Source organism: Apis cerana, linkage group LG5 (assembly GCF_029169275.1).
Source record: "Apis cerana isolate GH-2021 linkage group LG5, AcerK_1.0, whole genome shotgun sequence".
In the NCBI taxonomy this organism is placed as follows: domain Eukaryota; kingdom Metazoa; phylum Arthropoda; class Insecta; order Hymenoptera; family Apidae; genus Apis; species Apis cerana.
Window position 1 is genome coordinate 12,757,914 of NC_083856.1, and position 15,221 is coordinate 12,773,134.

At 31.0% G+C, this 15,221-nt stretch overlaps 1 protein-coding gene and 1 long non-coding RNA gene across 5 annotated transcripts in view; one reads left to right on the forward strand and one right to left on the reverse strand.

Moving 5' to 3' along the window:
* Positions 1–15,221, reverse strand: part of LOC108003336 (uncharacterized) — a 34,817-nt gene that overhangs the window by 19,266 nt on the left and 330 nt on the right. Inside the window, exons 2-5 of one of the 4 annotated variants that reach the window (XR_009829847.1) lie at positions 12,532–15,190; positions 12,172–12,442; positions 11,883–12,067; positions 6,851–11,731 (exon numbers count right to left, since the gene is read on the reverse strand). This is a non-coding gene — a long non-coding RNA (uncharacterized LOC108003336). Of the gene's footprint in view, positions 1–6,850; positions 11,732–11,882; positions 12,068–12,167; positions 15,191–15,221 lie in introns of all 4 variants that reach the window. The other 3 variants (XR_009829848.1, XR_009829846.1, XR_009829845.1) reach the window with 3 other exon arrangements.
* LOC108003335 (protein atonal-like) lies at positions 2–4,251 on the forward strand. The gene is made up of 4 exons (XM_017065528.3): positions 2–294; positions 745–949; positions 1,172–1,456; positions 1,515–4,251. The coding sequence occupies exons 1-3, from the start codon at positions 2–4 to the stop codon at positions 1,448–1,450; spliced, it is 777 nt and encodes a 258-aa protein (XP_016921017.1). The 3' UTR covers positions 1,451–1,456; positions 1,515–4,251.

Here is a 15,221-nt window from a genome sequence, read left to right on the forward strand (position 1 = left end):
TATGGCTCTTTTATCGAATCACCACGAATACCCAATTTCTCCTGAAATTGTAACGACCGGCTATCAGGCCGCGAACAGAAGTTACGATACTTTGTATCCCTCGCCGTACAACTCTCCGAATTACGATCCCATCAAGGTATCGTACGGAGAGAATTACGCGCATAAAGGTGAGCTCACTCCGCGAAAAGACTCTGAGACGATTAGTTATGGGAAAGAGGTAGTGAAATATTCGAGAACACCGGATTCGTACGAAAGAAGCTCCTTTAGCGTTTTAACACCTGTCACACCTCAAAGGTAAGTTTCCAAATCTTTTTTTCTCAATAAATATCTTCGCTAAATCATTGTGTTGCGTATGTTTGTTATTTGTTCGTATTCACAGATATAAAATTTGTGTTGTAATTCTGTATAAACTAAATTAGACTAAGTTGCATGAATTATTTAAACGATTATGCCTTTCTAAAAAATTAAGCCTGTAGTTTCTTAGTTTTTTAGTTTATGATTATATAATTATATTATTACACGAATTTCGAATAATTGTTTAAATAGAAAATAAAAAATTGAACAAGATAAAAGAGAATTATGCTGATAAAAAAAAACTTTTAATTAAAATTTAAATTACCGTTTTTCACACGATATCTAATTCTTGACGATCATATATTTTTCTTATATTCTCATTATAATTATTAAATATTAGATGTTAGTTGAAATTTCATTAGTTAAAAATTGATATAATAATTTTAATAGGTATGAACCACAGCACGCGATAAATCAAACCGTTTCTCCAAGAACGATGCTACACGAAGATAATTCCATGGAGTATCAGCCATCAGCCTATTGTTATGAAACACCACCTCAAGAACAAAAATTTCAAATTCTCGAAAGCGGGAAACCGATGCAAATGGCTGTCGAGCAACGAAATAATTCTTGGGAACCTGTCACATCTGTACAGGTATATCTCAATGGAATGTTTGACATTTAATCGAAAAGTATCGAAAAATACAAGATTCTATAACGAAAAATTGAAGATACTAAAGTATTAACTTATACTTATAAAAGTATTTTGTTCTTTCGGAAGAAAAGGGTTTTTATCATGAATTGATATTCGAATGATGAAAGACTGATTGAATTAATATATGTTTTTATAATGACAATAATACGATTATTTTTGTAGAAACAAGTATCACCTACTAATAGTCCCCGAAGAGGAAGACGACGGTCCAGGGATATACCGCCATCGCCAAGTGTATTAAAACGTCGACGTTTGGCAGCGAACGCACGTGAAAGACGTCGAATGAACGGTCTGAATGATGCTTTCGATAAATTGCGCGAAGTTGTACCGAGTCTTGGAGCAGACCACAAACTTAGTAAATTCGAGACATTGCAGATGGCGCAAACTTACATTGCGGCGTTGTGCGATCTTCTTCAAGAACACGATGGAAAGTGGCAGTGAATCAATGTAAGTTTATTTATTTAGGTTATACATTGTGAAATTAAAAAATATAATTGAATTTTAGATGAAAAAATTATGGTTTATAGCCGAATAATGAATAGATAATAAAGAAAGACAAATATAAGGACTGATGAAAGGAAAATTATAATTATAATAGATAGTATAGTATAATATAGAAAATCTTTTGAGAATTAGGTATTTATGTTTGTCATTTGATTTTTTACTTAATATGAATGGTGTGTAATATTTTGTTGATAAAAATTAATTTGCATGTAATTTGTATCATTTTCATTTATAAATTTATAATTATAATTAAATTGTATACGATCAGACAGCTAATAATCCAAAGAAATGTTCTATAAATTTATGAACTTGCATTAAAAACGATTAGATTGTCATTAAACAAAAACTTTGATATCATTTTTAATTTCGTATCCGTGCCATTGTTATTAGTACAATATTTGAATGGTATTTTTATATAAATATTAGAAATTTTGCATAACTGTATGCACATATAACGTAAATTATAATAGAATTAATTATATATGACGATGCTTGTATAGCAATTTTTTAATTGTAATACGTTTTACTATTTCGAATTATTTTATATTATTTTATATTAAATTCTCTCGTTAGAAGTGTTAGTGATTTACGCATGTATTGTATTTATATATTTATTGTGTAACTAGTCAAAAATATTTTGAAAAACAATTTCAAAATTTGTAAAGCTAAGAATTTTTCTAAACCGTCCATTTAATAGTATAAATATTGTACGAAACCAAAGAAGACGATTATTAAACAATGTCGTAAAGATTCAAAGATGTCGAATAACATTAAATGATAATTTATAAAATAAGTAATTTTATAAATATAAATAACATTATGTCATTATTAAATAAATTAAATAAATTGAATAAATGGAAAAAATTTATATCAAAACTATTGTAAATAAAGAATTTAATTGAAATGAAAGAAATATTATTTCATCTTTAATATATGTATTTATAATTTGTGTTTCTTGACATAAAAAAATATATTATTTTTGATTAATCGGAAAAAGTGAGAAAATAACAAAAGGAAAGAATTTGTGAGACAAATATGATCGAGTGCAAACCTCGAATTTGGGCGTGGCTAAAAATGATCGAGTTTTCGAATTGGTATCTCAGGTAAAAATCATTCCGATTCTTCACGCAGGATTATGATTTGAAGATACAATACAATGCGATTCTCGCATTTTCTGCTGCATTTGTTACTATATTTTAATCCAATATCATAGTAATAGCAATAATAATGTAACATATAAGTACGATAAATAAATATATATATATCAATCTAATATTTAATCTATTAATTTCTATCCTCAAATTTTCATATAGGAAACATATTGTTTCTTCGATAACAAATATTTCGTATATTTTAAAAAAGTTCTAAAAAGTAATTTCTTTCGTGAGGAAAGCTGCGACGAAAGGGCGGTTTCAAGGTTAAATTAGCGAGCAAGGTTAAATTATGGTCGACGATATTCCAGCAAAAATTACACCCTCATTACTAGAACGTGTTGTTCGATAACGAGCCGTAACCGGCCAAGTCTTGTGCTTGGCTTCCAAAGGGGAAGACAATTCGTTCCAGACTGCGAGAACGAGCGAACCGTCGTGAATTTTGTGACACCTCGCTACCCTTATGGTGTCAAAGCCAGCACCCTCGACGGAATTACGATTCCAGCCACCTGACTCCGTGTCGAAAGATTTTGCCACCGCTCTCTTAGGATAGACCGCAAAACTCGTTAACCCTTTTCTATGATTAAAACGCTCGTTGATCGATCCGTAACGGAGGGATTTGTCGGAAAAATTTTCTAGCCTAACTTCAGAGAAAATTACGCCGCCGAAATTCGTTTCGAGAACTCCCATGACGCCGTGTTTCTTCAAATTCATTGTGTCGACGAGAAACGCGCATTTTCCAGGAATCGAGAAAAGAAAAAAATAAATTTTGATGAATATTTTCGTGAGAAAGTATTTTTTGATTTTTTTTTTGATATAATATATGATATAATATTCGAAGTTTATTTTTACAATACTTGTTAAGAAAAACAATTTCTTCATACAACATTATGTTATAACAATATTGAATATGAAATAAATATATAGAATATTGAACATAGAGAATAAAAAAAACGTTTAAAAAAAATAAATTTTTTAATACTTTGAAAAGTAAAATTATCAAAAGATGAGACCAAACATGGCGTCGCCAAACGCAATTTCCCAACTTTCACTGAAAGGGTAAGGAGAAACCCAGACAATTTGATAGAAAGTAAAGCATACAAACACACACAATGATGCGCTCCAACGATTTTCTCTTCGAAAGGAGAGAGGGGAGAGGGAGTTTCCACTTAGTGATCATGCTAGAAGTAAATACACTTTTTTTTTTTTTTAACTTGACGTTGTCAAGTATTTATAATTGTTTCTTTTTTAGCTTGGCGTTGCAAGCATTTATTATAGTTTAATTTCTTCTAAATCTCCGTCAATGATGACGGATTTATGAGTAACACCACTTTTTTGAGTGTGAAATAAAGAGAATCCTGGGCCAATAGTCACTGCCATTCGAACCCAAAAACGATTCGCACACTCGATAAAGAAGACGTTTCATAAACTATATAATGATGACCACACATATAATATTTCGACGAAGCGTAGGAAAACACAATAATGTGTTTGCTAGCTAGGCTAAGAGGAAAGAAGGGAAAAGAGGGAGGGTTTGTGCTTCATAAAATGTTGTTCATTGCGTATGGCGGCGCCACGGATCCCACCAATGCTTTTAGTTTTGAATCCCTATTATATACAAACTGCTATATGAACCGAATGCTAGCGAGAAACCAGTTACAATCTCTGCGACATCTGTGTATAGTGGAGTAAACTTTAACTGTGCAAGTTGGCCTACAGCTAGGCGCAATGATAAACGATCAATGTGATGTGTGCAAAAAAAAATTGAAATTACATAATAAGTCAATAAAAATATAACGTATGCATATATATAATATTCTATAAATTGCGCAGATAAAAATTATTTCATCAATTGGACATTAGTGAAAAATTTTAATATTTTCAATATTTCAATATCAATATTTTTTATTAAATAAAATATATCACTAAAGGAAAATTGTGCATTTATAATAATATAATCTGTAAAAATTACAATTGAGATATCTTATCATATCTTTTCAGTGTATATATTTATAGTGCTCATATCTAATTTTTAAAATGAATTTCAACTTTTGTTTGAATGCAATTTGAATTCTAATGTTAAAGCTGTTATATTTGTTACACAGATTAATTTTACAATGTCATAGATTATGATTTCATAGTATGTGTATCGATATAAAATTATCGTTCCATTCTTGTCAGTTTTCCACACCTAACCTTCATTATTTACCTAATATTTGTGGTGGCACACCATGCGTTCAAAGCGTCGCCTAAATTATACTTCGATTAGGATGATGATCCTGAGGATTCATAATTTTCAGTTGTATTATATTGACCGCTTGTATTCTATGACCGCAGAAGCGTCAGAGTGCGGCGACAGAGTAGGCGCCAAAAGAAAAAAGAATCACAACGAAATTATGGGATTCATAGGACATGAGCGAAAACCGAAACCAAGTGTAGTTATTACATTTTTAGAAAAAAATTAGGCCGCATTTTGACCAAAACACAAATCTTTTCAATACGAGAAATCTCTTTCACACTTTTTCCGTTCATCGTCGATCGGTCTAACCTATGATTTGGACGCGTGGCGTCAGTTGTATGAAAATAAGAAACTCGAAATTTTGAATACATGATCGAATTCCTTATGTTTTATGATTAATATATATCAATGAATACAATAATGTATAATTAATACATATATTTTTTTTATTTAAATTATTTTATAAGTTTTTAACAATTCAAAAGGAAAATATTATGGATATGTTATACAAAACTATTTATTCAAAGCTATAGATAAAATAAAAAAGTTAAACAATAAAAAAGAGAAAGAAAAAGAAGAAAATTAACATCAAGTAAGGTTAAGTAAGGATTTTTCTTTTTTGAGAAAAATCCAAATATTTATTTAGAGATATATTGATTAAAAAAAAATATTATTATTAAATCATTAGATGCAGTATATAGTTCAATTTCATTCGACTGTCGAACCATATGTTTTTATTGTTCGCATAAATTATTATCTCGGTGCCAATTTTTTCAGACTGCAATTTCTTACCGCTTGTCATTGAACACGTACCATCGTATTATCGACACGGCACGCGCTCTGTCCAAAATATGGCGAACAGATGATCTCGATGAATGCCCCGAAAAACTGTAGGTGCATTCACGTGAACATCAAATTTTGCGAACAATCATATCGATATCACTATTGGGAGATAAATAAGCTTTGTACAATTGAACAAGTGTTTCGAACGAAGTGATCGAAATAGATCTAAATCGGAATAAACAAATTTGTTTTGTTGTTATTTTTTATAAATAAAATTAAAAATTACTTTAATAATAATTATGAATAGTTCATAAAATTTTATAATAAATTACTTTTAATAATGTATTTCAATAAATAATTATAATAAATAAGAATGAATCGACAAAAATAGCTTACAAGATTTATTCTAACATTTAGAATTATAATTTAAATTGACAAATAATCTTGTTATACTTTATTCTCACATGATTTAATAATTAGAAATTTCCTGTTGACAAGATCGCTCGTTACAAAATAATTTTTAACCATCGATTTTGAGTGACAACGTTCTAGTAGGCAATTAGAAGATAATTAATCCCTTACATCACATTTATAGTAGCCGGTTACCAAGCACGGTCACGCTTTGCTAGTCAGGATGTAACCGATGCAACAGATGACACCGGCCTTCCGATGCCACCACCCAAGCTATCACTATACCAAGAATACCGCATTCATTCTCCGCCCCATAGACTCGTGCCATGTGGCGATCCCCTTGTCCACGTGGAACCATCTTCCGACACGTCATCGGTACAGCTAATTTACGATCGTGCCGCACTTTGTCCCGAACAGATATGCCTGTCGACTGGCGAACCGAAAGGATCGACCGATCATTCGACCCCTTGAGGTTTTCGATTATCTTCAGGCTAGTTAAAAGTTGATTTCGCTAACGATTGGGAAACTACCATAGTATGAAATTTTTTTTTCAAAATAGAAATTTTGATTATGAATCTTTTTATGGATGGAGAAAATTTTGAATTCTAAAATTAAATTTAAAAAAATAAAATTTTATCTAATTTAACTTAATTGAATAATAGTTAATAGAACTTAATAATATAGATAATGGAAATCTAATATTGAGCAAATATTAAAAATCAGAAAATTCTCGAGCAAATAGTATTTACTTACCTCTATGGAATAAAACAAGCTTCCTCAAAGTATGCTGCATTCTGAACGCATTTCATGCAAGCATGCGCAAAACAAACGCTTTATCTCGTCGGGGTTGACTCGCATGTATTTAAAGCCGAGTATAGTACACGAACTGGATAATCAGTAAGACACAAGTCTTTATCCTCCCTTTGTCGAGCGGCACTTCGCACAATGTCGTTGAAAGAATTCTCGCGGCTACGAGCGCAACGATTTCTCGAGGTTCGACAGCAAATGTCCATTAGCAACGACGATTTTTAAGGTTAAACGACGATTTATGGCGCGGTGCCCGTTCTCTCACCTTCTTCCTTTTTTTTTCTTCCCTCATTCTGCTACCCTTAGTTCTGTTCTCGTTTATTCGACAATTAGTATGAAAGTTGCACTATCAGTGAGTTACAGCATTCGGGAACAGGTAAGTAAGTTCCGAGTTTTTCGTAACGAGACTTCCGAATCATCAGGTAACTTTACAACAATGTACTGCTGACAGCGCCACTCGTCATGAAACACGATCACTAAAAGATTTGATCAAGATTTGCTTTAGCTAAGTGAATTACTGTGTTCGTACACGCGCTTCAATTGTTAGTTCTGATGCCGATTGCTGATTCGATCAATAATATTGGTCAATTGACTTACCATTATACATTTAGTTTTGTCTTCCATATGATTAGAATTATTAATCTTTAAACTGATATATCTATATAGTTGATTTAAAAAATTCAAATCAAAACAATAAATAATTTGCTTTTTGTTTTTTTTGTTTATTTTCTCTTTTATTTTTCTTTGTTTTATAAATAATTTTTCTTCCAAAAAAACATTTTAAACATTTTTCAAATTGAATATACACCAGTAAAAGACATGAGCGTGATCCAACTTGAGAAAATAAAAAGTATCAAACCTTCGATGTATCATTCCGCGTATTCAATTGAAAAAATTGAAAAAATAATATTTATCCCTCTACAATATAACGATAGGTTAGTCGTATAACGGCACCATAATTTTACAACAGAAGTGCGGCTCGTGGCGCGAAATAACAACCGAGAGACGTATCATTGAAAGGGTCCAGTTATCTGTAAGGGGTAACAGAGGGAGTCCGCGGCTAGAAATGATCGTGTACGAATGCAAAAGCAAAGGGCAACAGAGGCGAATCAGCGGGGCGTGACCGAGGGGGCACGGTAGTGCAATTGCGAGCCACGTGCCAGTCGCGTGGCACCAACCGACGATTGGGCCGCGATGCGATGGCATGTCGGGACGACGACGGCCCGACGGGACGCCGGGACGCCGCTCACTATCTCGTAATGTCCTATTCCAGTGCGTCATGTGCGAGAGGATCGTTGGGCCCAGCGGAGCACGACGGCACGCGACCACGGAAACCTCTTCTTCCTCTCTTTCCCTTTCTCCTCCTTTTCATTCGAGCTCGAATGTTGTCTGTTTGATTCGAATAGCTTGGATGTAAGGCAATGATCACCGCTTGTATAAAAGTAAATATTTACATATCCGTACAATATAGAAATACTCATGTTTTACGAGGAAAATAAGACTTGGATTGATAAAATAATAATTTTAAAATTTTTAAAAAATTTGCAAATCAGAAATTTATCGACTGTTTGATATATATTATCGATGTATGAACTTACACATTATTGACATGTTAGAAATACTGTTTGTTATGCCTTTGTTCGGTATTATTAAGCAAAATTACGTTTGATGACAAATAGTTAACTTATCATGACTTTTTTGAAATTATATATCCGTTGTTCTTCATTTAGGATTTATCGCTGGTAACGGGAAGATAATGACTGTATGATTATCTTAAGTATCATCCACTGTTTCGTTCCGTCTTCCGTATTTTCATCGCTATCAAGCTATCGTTACAAGATACGCAATTTACATTCTTCACACTCCTCTCTAACATTTTGTAAATGCAACCACTTATGTAAAAACAATACTGATGTACGAGTATAAATTGATTTTTTTTACTTCTTTTTTACATACTGATACATTCAATATTAAATTTCAAATATATATATTTCATATTCAATTCGCATAAGAATTTACATTTAAATTTTAAAATGTATTCTAATATTAAAATAGTGATATTTAGAACCATCTACCGGAATATCTTAGTACTTTCAAATATTGATTGCGCAATTGATTTCTGCGCATAATTACTAATAATTTCAATATTCTCATATAACATGTTTATATTATTTTATAAAAGATAAATAATATGCATCATTCTCGGCTATTTTCATTAAGCTTTCAAACTCATTTAGTTTCCGTATAATTTATTTTATGATTTTATAAAAATTTTTTTAAATATTTATTTTTTAAATATTTCATAATTAAATTTCTACTATAAAAAAAGTTAGAGATTAAGTTAGAAAATTCAGTGTAGAAATCGAATCATATTTATATGAATATTTATTTTCTTAAATTTTTACATTAAAAAAAGTATATTTTTTTATCTAAATTACTTTTAAATATTTAAAATATTTATAAATTTCTAAAAGAATAATTATATGAAATACACAAATAATCTTTTCAATGAAATTTCTATTGACGTCTATTCAAAGTAATTTCATTCGATATGATATATATATATATATATAGTATTATAATTATAAACTTTGACATTGATGCTATAATTTAGTAATAAATCATAATTAATAGGATAATAATTGAAAATCTATGCAGAAAGGAGAACGATAATATTTTTAAGCCATTCTAACGGTAAGTGAGATCAAAAGGCTGAATATAAAGCGAATATTAACGTGAAATGAGCACAAGTGCATGATTGTTCTACAAAAATATCTTACGACTAAAGTATACAAGCATGATTACAAACGAACCAACAGATGAGCTCATAGAACGGCTAATCTCATGTAACGGTATTGTTTCTTTCAAGTGTAAAGTTTGAAATTAATGACGTTTGATGAAAAATCGTTTATTTTTAATGAGAAAGTTTGAACTACACTTACTTTCAATAACAAATAACAACGGAAGTATTAAAAAGAACAAAAAAAATTAGGTTAAGTTAGTACATTTAAAAGTAACAAGGTGCTAAAAGCGACATTTGACTTCTATGCGACATGCAACCGAGAAATATGATTTAATTCGAACAATTTGATGTACGATTATCACGTAACCGTTGTGTACTCATGGGTAACGATCCGTGCAAACAAGCCAAAAGAGAATACCGCCAATAGAAATATCGCACTGTAAGCACGTGAATTCCAATGAGCCCGATGCATTTCGACCGTTACGCTCGAGACGGCTGCCATTTGCAACTAATCTACAAAATCTCCCGCCAAAACGGAGTATTCTCTTCCAACCGTGACGTAATTCGTTTTCGCAAATATATCTTTCAAGTAGAATCATTTTTATTCTATTTGACGCGAATAAAACCCAATTTTGTTTTCGGTTGATTGTTTAACCTGCACGAAAGACAGATCAATTTCGATTTAATACATAGCCCTGACTAACGAGTTATAAATTGGTCTGACTCACCCCACGTGAATGCTGTCACGCTTCATCGCCAATCAATTTTCGGTAACACGATCACGCGATCAATGATCAATAATCTGTTCTTATTCTTCTTATTATATTTTATCACCAATGGATAAAAATAATTAATATTAATTAATATTAATAAATATTTTTCGATATACTCGATTTATTATTAAAATTTATTATGAAATGAGATACTTTTAAAAAATCAACAGCAAAAAAGTTAACATTCGAAATATAATATTATTATATTAAGGCTTATTTATCAAATTATGAGCAATTGAAATTTGCAAAATGAAAGCATTCTTATTTACTAAGTAAATAATCTCAATAAGCCTCAATATGTTTTTATTTATTTATTATTATTGTGTTAATCTCTAGAATCGATCTTCCATAAATATATTAATATATATAATATAAATTGAAACTAATTGAAACTAATAGAACGATAAATCATTTAACAATTTAGTTACAGTGAACTATTTTTTACAAATATGTATAACATTAATCGATAAAACGTAAAATTTTCATATATATGTTATAAATTATCTGTTTTTTCCCTATTACACTATTTTTAATCATTATAAAAAAAATAATGGATAAATGACAAATTTTACAATATTCGTTATAAAAATTAGCGTTAGAGATAAAATTAGCGACTGATAACCAAGTCGTTTTTATTTATCAATCATCGATCGCTCTAATTAATCTGTCTGCCATCTTCACACGTCGTTAAGCACACCTTGCCTGCAATTATGTTACTTGTACGAACTTTAAATTACCCTCGACCCGGCACGCTTCTTACGTTATACGCTATTTATCTATGCACGCACATTTCGCAAATTTTATACCAATTTGACGTTGAATTAATACGATCGTAAGAGATCATAAGAGATGTTAATTTCACGTTTTAATTTTTGGCCAATTGAAAAGTGTATAAAATTATTACTTCCGTGTCTTAATTAATATTTATTATCTTTAAATATTATAATGTTAAATATCTATTTATTAAATATGACACGTGTCTCGTTCTGATTTGTGTATATTATTATGTATATTAGTCATTTTCAAAATATCGTATTCTTAGAAAGATAGAATATGAAATAAAAAAAAAAGTGTACTTTATTATTTATTTTTTTAACTTTTGGTGCAAATTAAAGATAATTCCTCAAATTTGAAACGATGAAATAAAAATTCATCAATTCAATAATTATTAACTTAAAGCAATGATTTTGTAAAGGATTCTCCTAAAATACAAATCACAAATGAATTTGTAGCAAGATCCTTGATTCTCGTGCGATGTTCAACGCGTTAAAAGCTGATTATCCACGATATTTCCATGGTACGATATTATACCTGTAACATTGTCAGACATGAGGATGACGAATCAGTGACGAGTAGTAATAGCGAAAGAAAAACGGGCATCCGTTGTTTCGAGGCTTGATCATGGTAATAATCACGGAGGGATATAAATTAAAGAAAGTAGCGTGTTGCCTGAAGGCCTCACCGTATCCTGCAGAATGGTCAAGATGACGAGGCAACCGTCAGACCTCGTACCCACTTCCTAGGTGGCGATGTGCCCGATGCACCTGGTCACCCGTTATCCCAGGATAACGTCATTGCTCCTATGATTCTCCTATTAATCCGTCTCTCTTCCTTATTTCCCCCTTTCTCCTTGTCCTCGATTTATCTCTGAAAAACATTTAGAAATGATACACGAACGATTATGCCGTACTTTCGTGTTGATCGAACCGATAGATCTCTCGAATATACTGAGTATGAATTCACGTACGTACAGAGAAATTATATCCGTCAAGAATATTTTCGCTTTTCCTCTTTCAACAATTCAAAAGTTTTAGGTTATGTCATTGGTAGATTCGTGTACAAACATATATATAATATATATATATATATTTTCCTATTTTTCTTTCGTTGTATATTTCTTCTTCTAACACATTGTAAACTATTAATATTCTTTTGTCTTATTGCTAACTGAAATATACACTAAATTTGTTCTTTTACATATCCTTCTTCCATTTTATACTACTCGACATACATATCTTTATACTATAATTTAATGCAATAATTAAACGATACAATTATAATACATTTTTCTTAACTTAATGTTTCAATGATAAATATTTAGAGATACATACAAAAAAATCGTATCTGTTAAGGATATTTTTTTCTTTTCCTCTCTCGACAATTCAAAAGTTTTAGGTTATATCAATGGTATATCAATGCATATTCGTATACAAATATATATTTCTCTATTTTTTTCTTTTTTCGTTATGTATTCGATATACTCTCAAATCTTCGATCCAGCATTGTAAACTATTAATATTCTTTTGTTTATGTTAACACATAAATCGAAATATACGCTGAATTCGTTCTCCATGCCACATATCCTTTCATCTCTTGTATCACTTGTCATGAATATACACTCATACACTCATGTATCCTTATACTAACTTCTGCAATAATTAAATGATACAATGATAGTACACATCTTTTCTAACTTAACGTTTCAACCACGGAATCCTGTTCGTGTCGAAAACATTACGGGGAAAGTCGTCCGTGAACGTTTGAACTTTGGTTTCACTTATCTCTCGTCATTTCTCCCGTATCATCGTCCAAGAGGTTTCAAGCGAATGACGATTTGTCTCTTTGAAGACGAGTAGACTGCGAATAGATCATCCGCCTCATACAATTTCGAAGAGATATTGATACGTCGAGGAGATATCGTTGCTTCGATACCCGGATACGTAACTCTTTCCAAACAGATTACGTCCAGTTGAATTTCACTTCGACCAGATGAAAAAATTGCCTATGCTCGGTTAATTATCCATGTTTGTATGAAAAGAAAGCGCGAGGATACACTTACGGATCTCTGTGAATGTTAACAATCTTTTGAAATCTAATTCACTTCGAAACTGCCTGTTTTCGTTTTCGTGAAATCTAGTTTCTGTTCGATGTACTTCTTTTAGAAAGAGAACATGTGTTGTTGTTGTAGATATTTATAAAAATATTTCCATAATAGAATATTTAATTCAGTATAATCAATATTATTTTATCTTATTTTTATTTCATACAATATCAATGCTAATTGTTCATTTGTTGATTCACACATAGATTTAACTTACAACATTTCTTTGATTTATTAAATAGTTCAGATATTTGTTCGTTAAACACAAATTGCAAATATTCATTACAATCATTGCTGAATCATTTATTTATAATTATCATCAATACGCAACACGCATATGCAATAGGGCTAATTATTTATTTTTCAAGCAAATCCTAACCTAGTCTCTAGTGCATTCGAATTTATTCATCGTTGATGAAAATTTATCGCGATTATCAGTTAATTAACCATTATTATGACAATATTTCTTTCGTAAAAATTGTTCGAATAGTCAACACGTACGAATTTGTTCACGTATCGAAGAGGAAATCACACTATGTGTCTATGATTTACACTTGTATCAGCATCTCCACACGTAACTGCGTCAAGGATAGTTTGCAAGCATGACGAAGCTTCGCGGGAGCCGGAAAATCGTTAGCTAGGGTATTCTGAAGTCGATGAGACCCGAGTATCTTTACAGACAAGCGCCATCATGTCGAAAAGATTTCCTCCAACGAGGTCTCGTTACGAAGAAAGCGTTGTGGAAGGAAAAGTAATCGTTTCAGAGTAGAATTTGTAAAGGAAATGTATATATGCGTACAATAAAATATGTAATAACATTCGAGTGATAAATATAGATTTCTATTTAAAATTGAAAAATTCGCATAAAGAATAATTCTTATTTATTCGTTGATATCTCTAAATATCATTAAAGTATTCTGGATTCTCCACACTTTCTTATATTACATAATCAATAAAAATCTTACTTTTTATTTATAAATATATTATTATCATATGATAAACATTACATTATATTAGCAATTATTGTTACTTTTGGCATTATTAATTAATATATAATACGCTAGAGGGTACCACATTCAATATTTGTCGAATAAAAGTGGGGATATAATTTAAAATATAATGCAACTCTTCTTTACCTACGTTCTAACCTACGTTTTCCTTAATGCAACTGGGAAATTACGTTATATTTACTAATTGTAGGTTATAAACGTCCTAAGAAATAAACAAAGAGTACATGAATCTTCGAATTTTATTGGGCAATTATCAAATTATTACCGTTTTTAATTATACCGCACTTACTGGAACGACTGAAAAGTAACTGTATGCGTATAAAAGACTATCCGCGTTGATGTTAATGAAACGGTACACTCTAAGCATCATCGTGTTTCATCATTATTTTTACGAGTGTAAACGATGCCATAATGAATTCGAGAAGAATTATCGTATCCTTGAGTTATATCTTTCAAATGAGTTCTACGCTTTTTATCGACAAAATATACATTTTTTTGATCAATGTCTTGGTTTTTTTTTCTTTTTTTATTTAAATTGATTCACAAATGAGAGTTTTGCTCTTTCTTTTTGATTATAATTTTAAAGTTGAATCGCAGGTCGTATTCATCGGGATAATGGTGAAACGGTAGTATCATCTACTCTCGCCGTGACTTTTTCAAACTCCAATCATTGATACGAACCGTTATGTAGAAATTAATGGATGTCTTCTCCCTGCATGAAGCATTAAACAAGCCGACCTCGTTGCGACTAAATTTATCATTGTTGCAATTTATCCATCAACCGTGAAATTAATAATTACCACGGAAATTATGCTTTCACTAGGTCAGCTTTAAAAGTTCATACGCGATATATCTGTTTAAATCTGTTCAACATTATACCTACAATTATTTTTAACTAATAATCAACAAA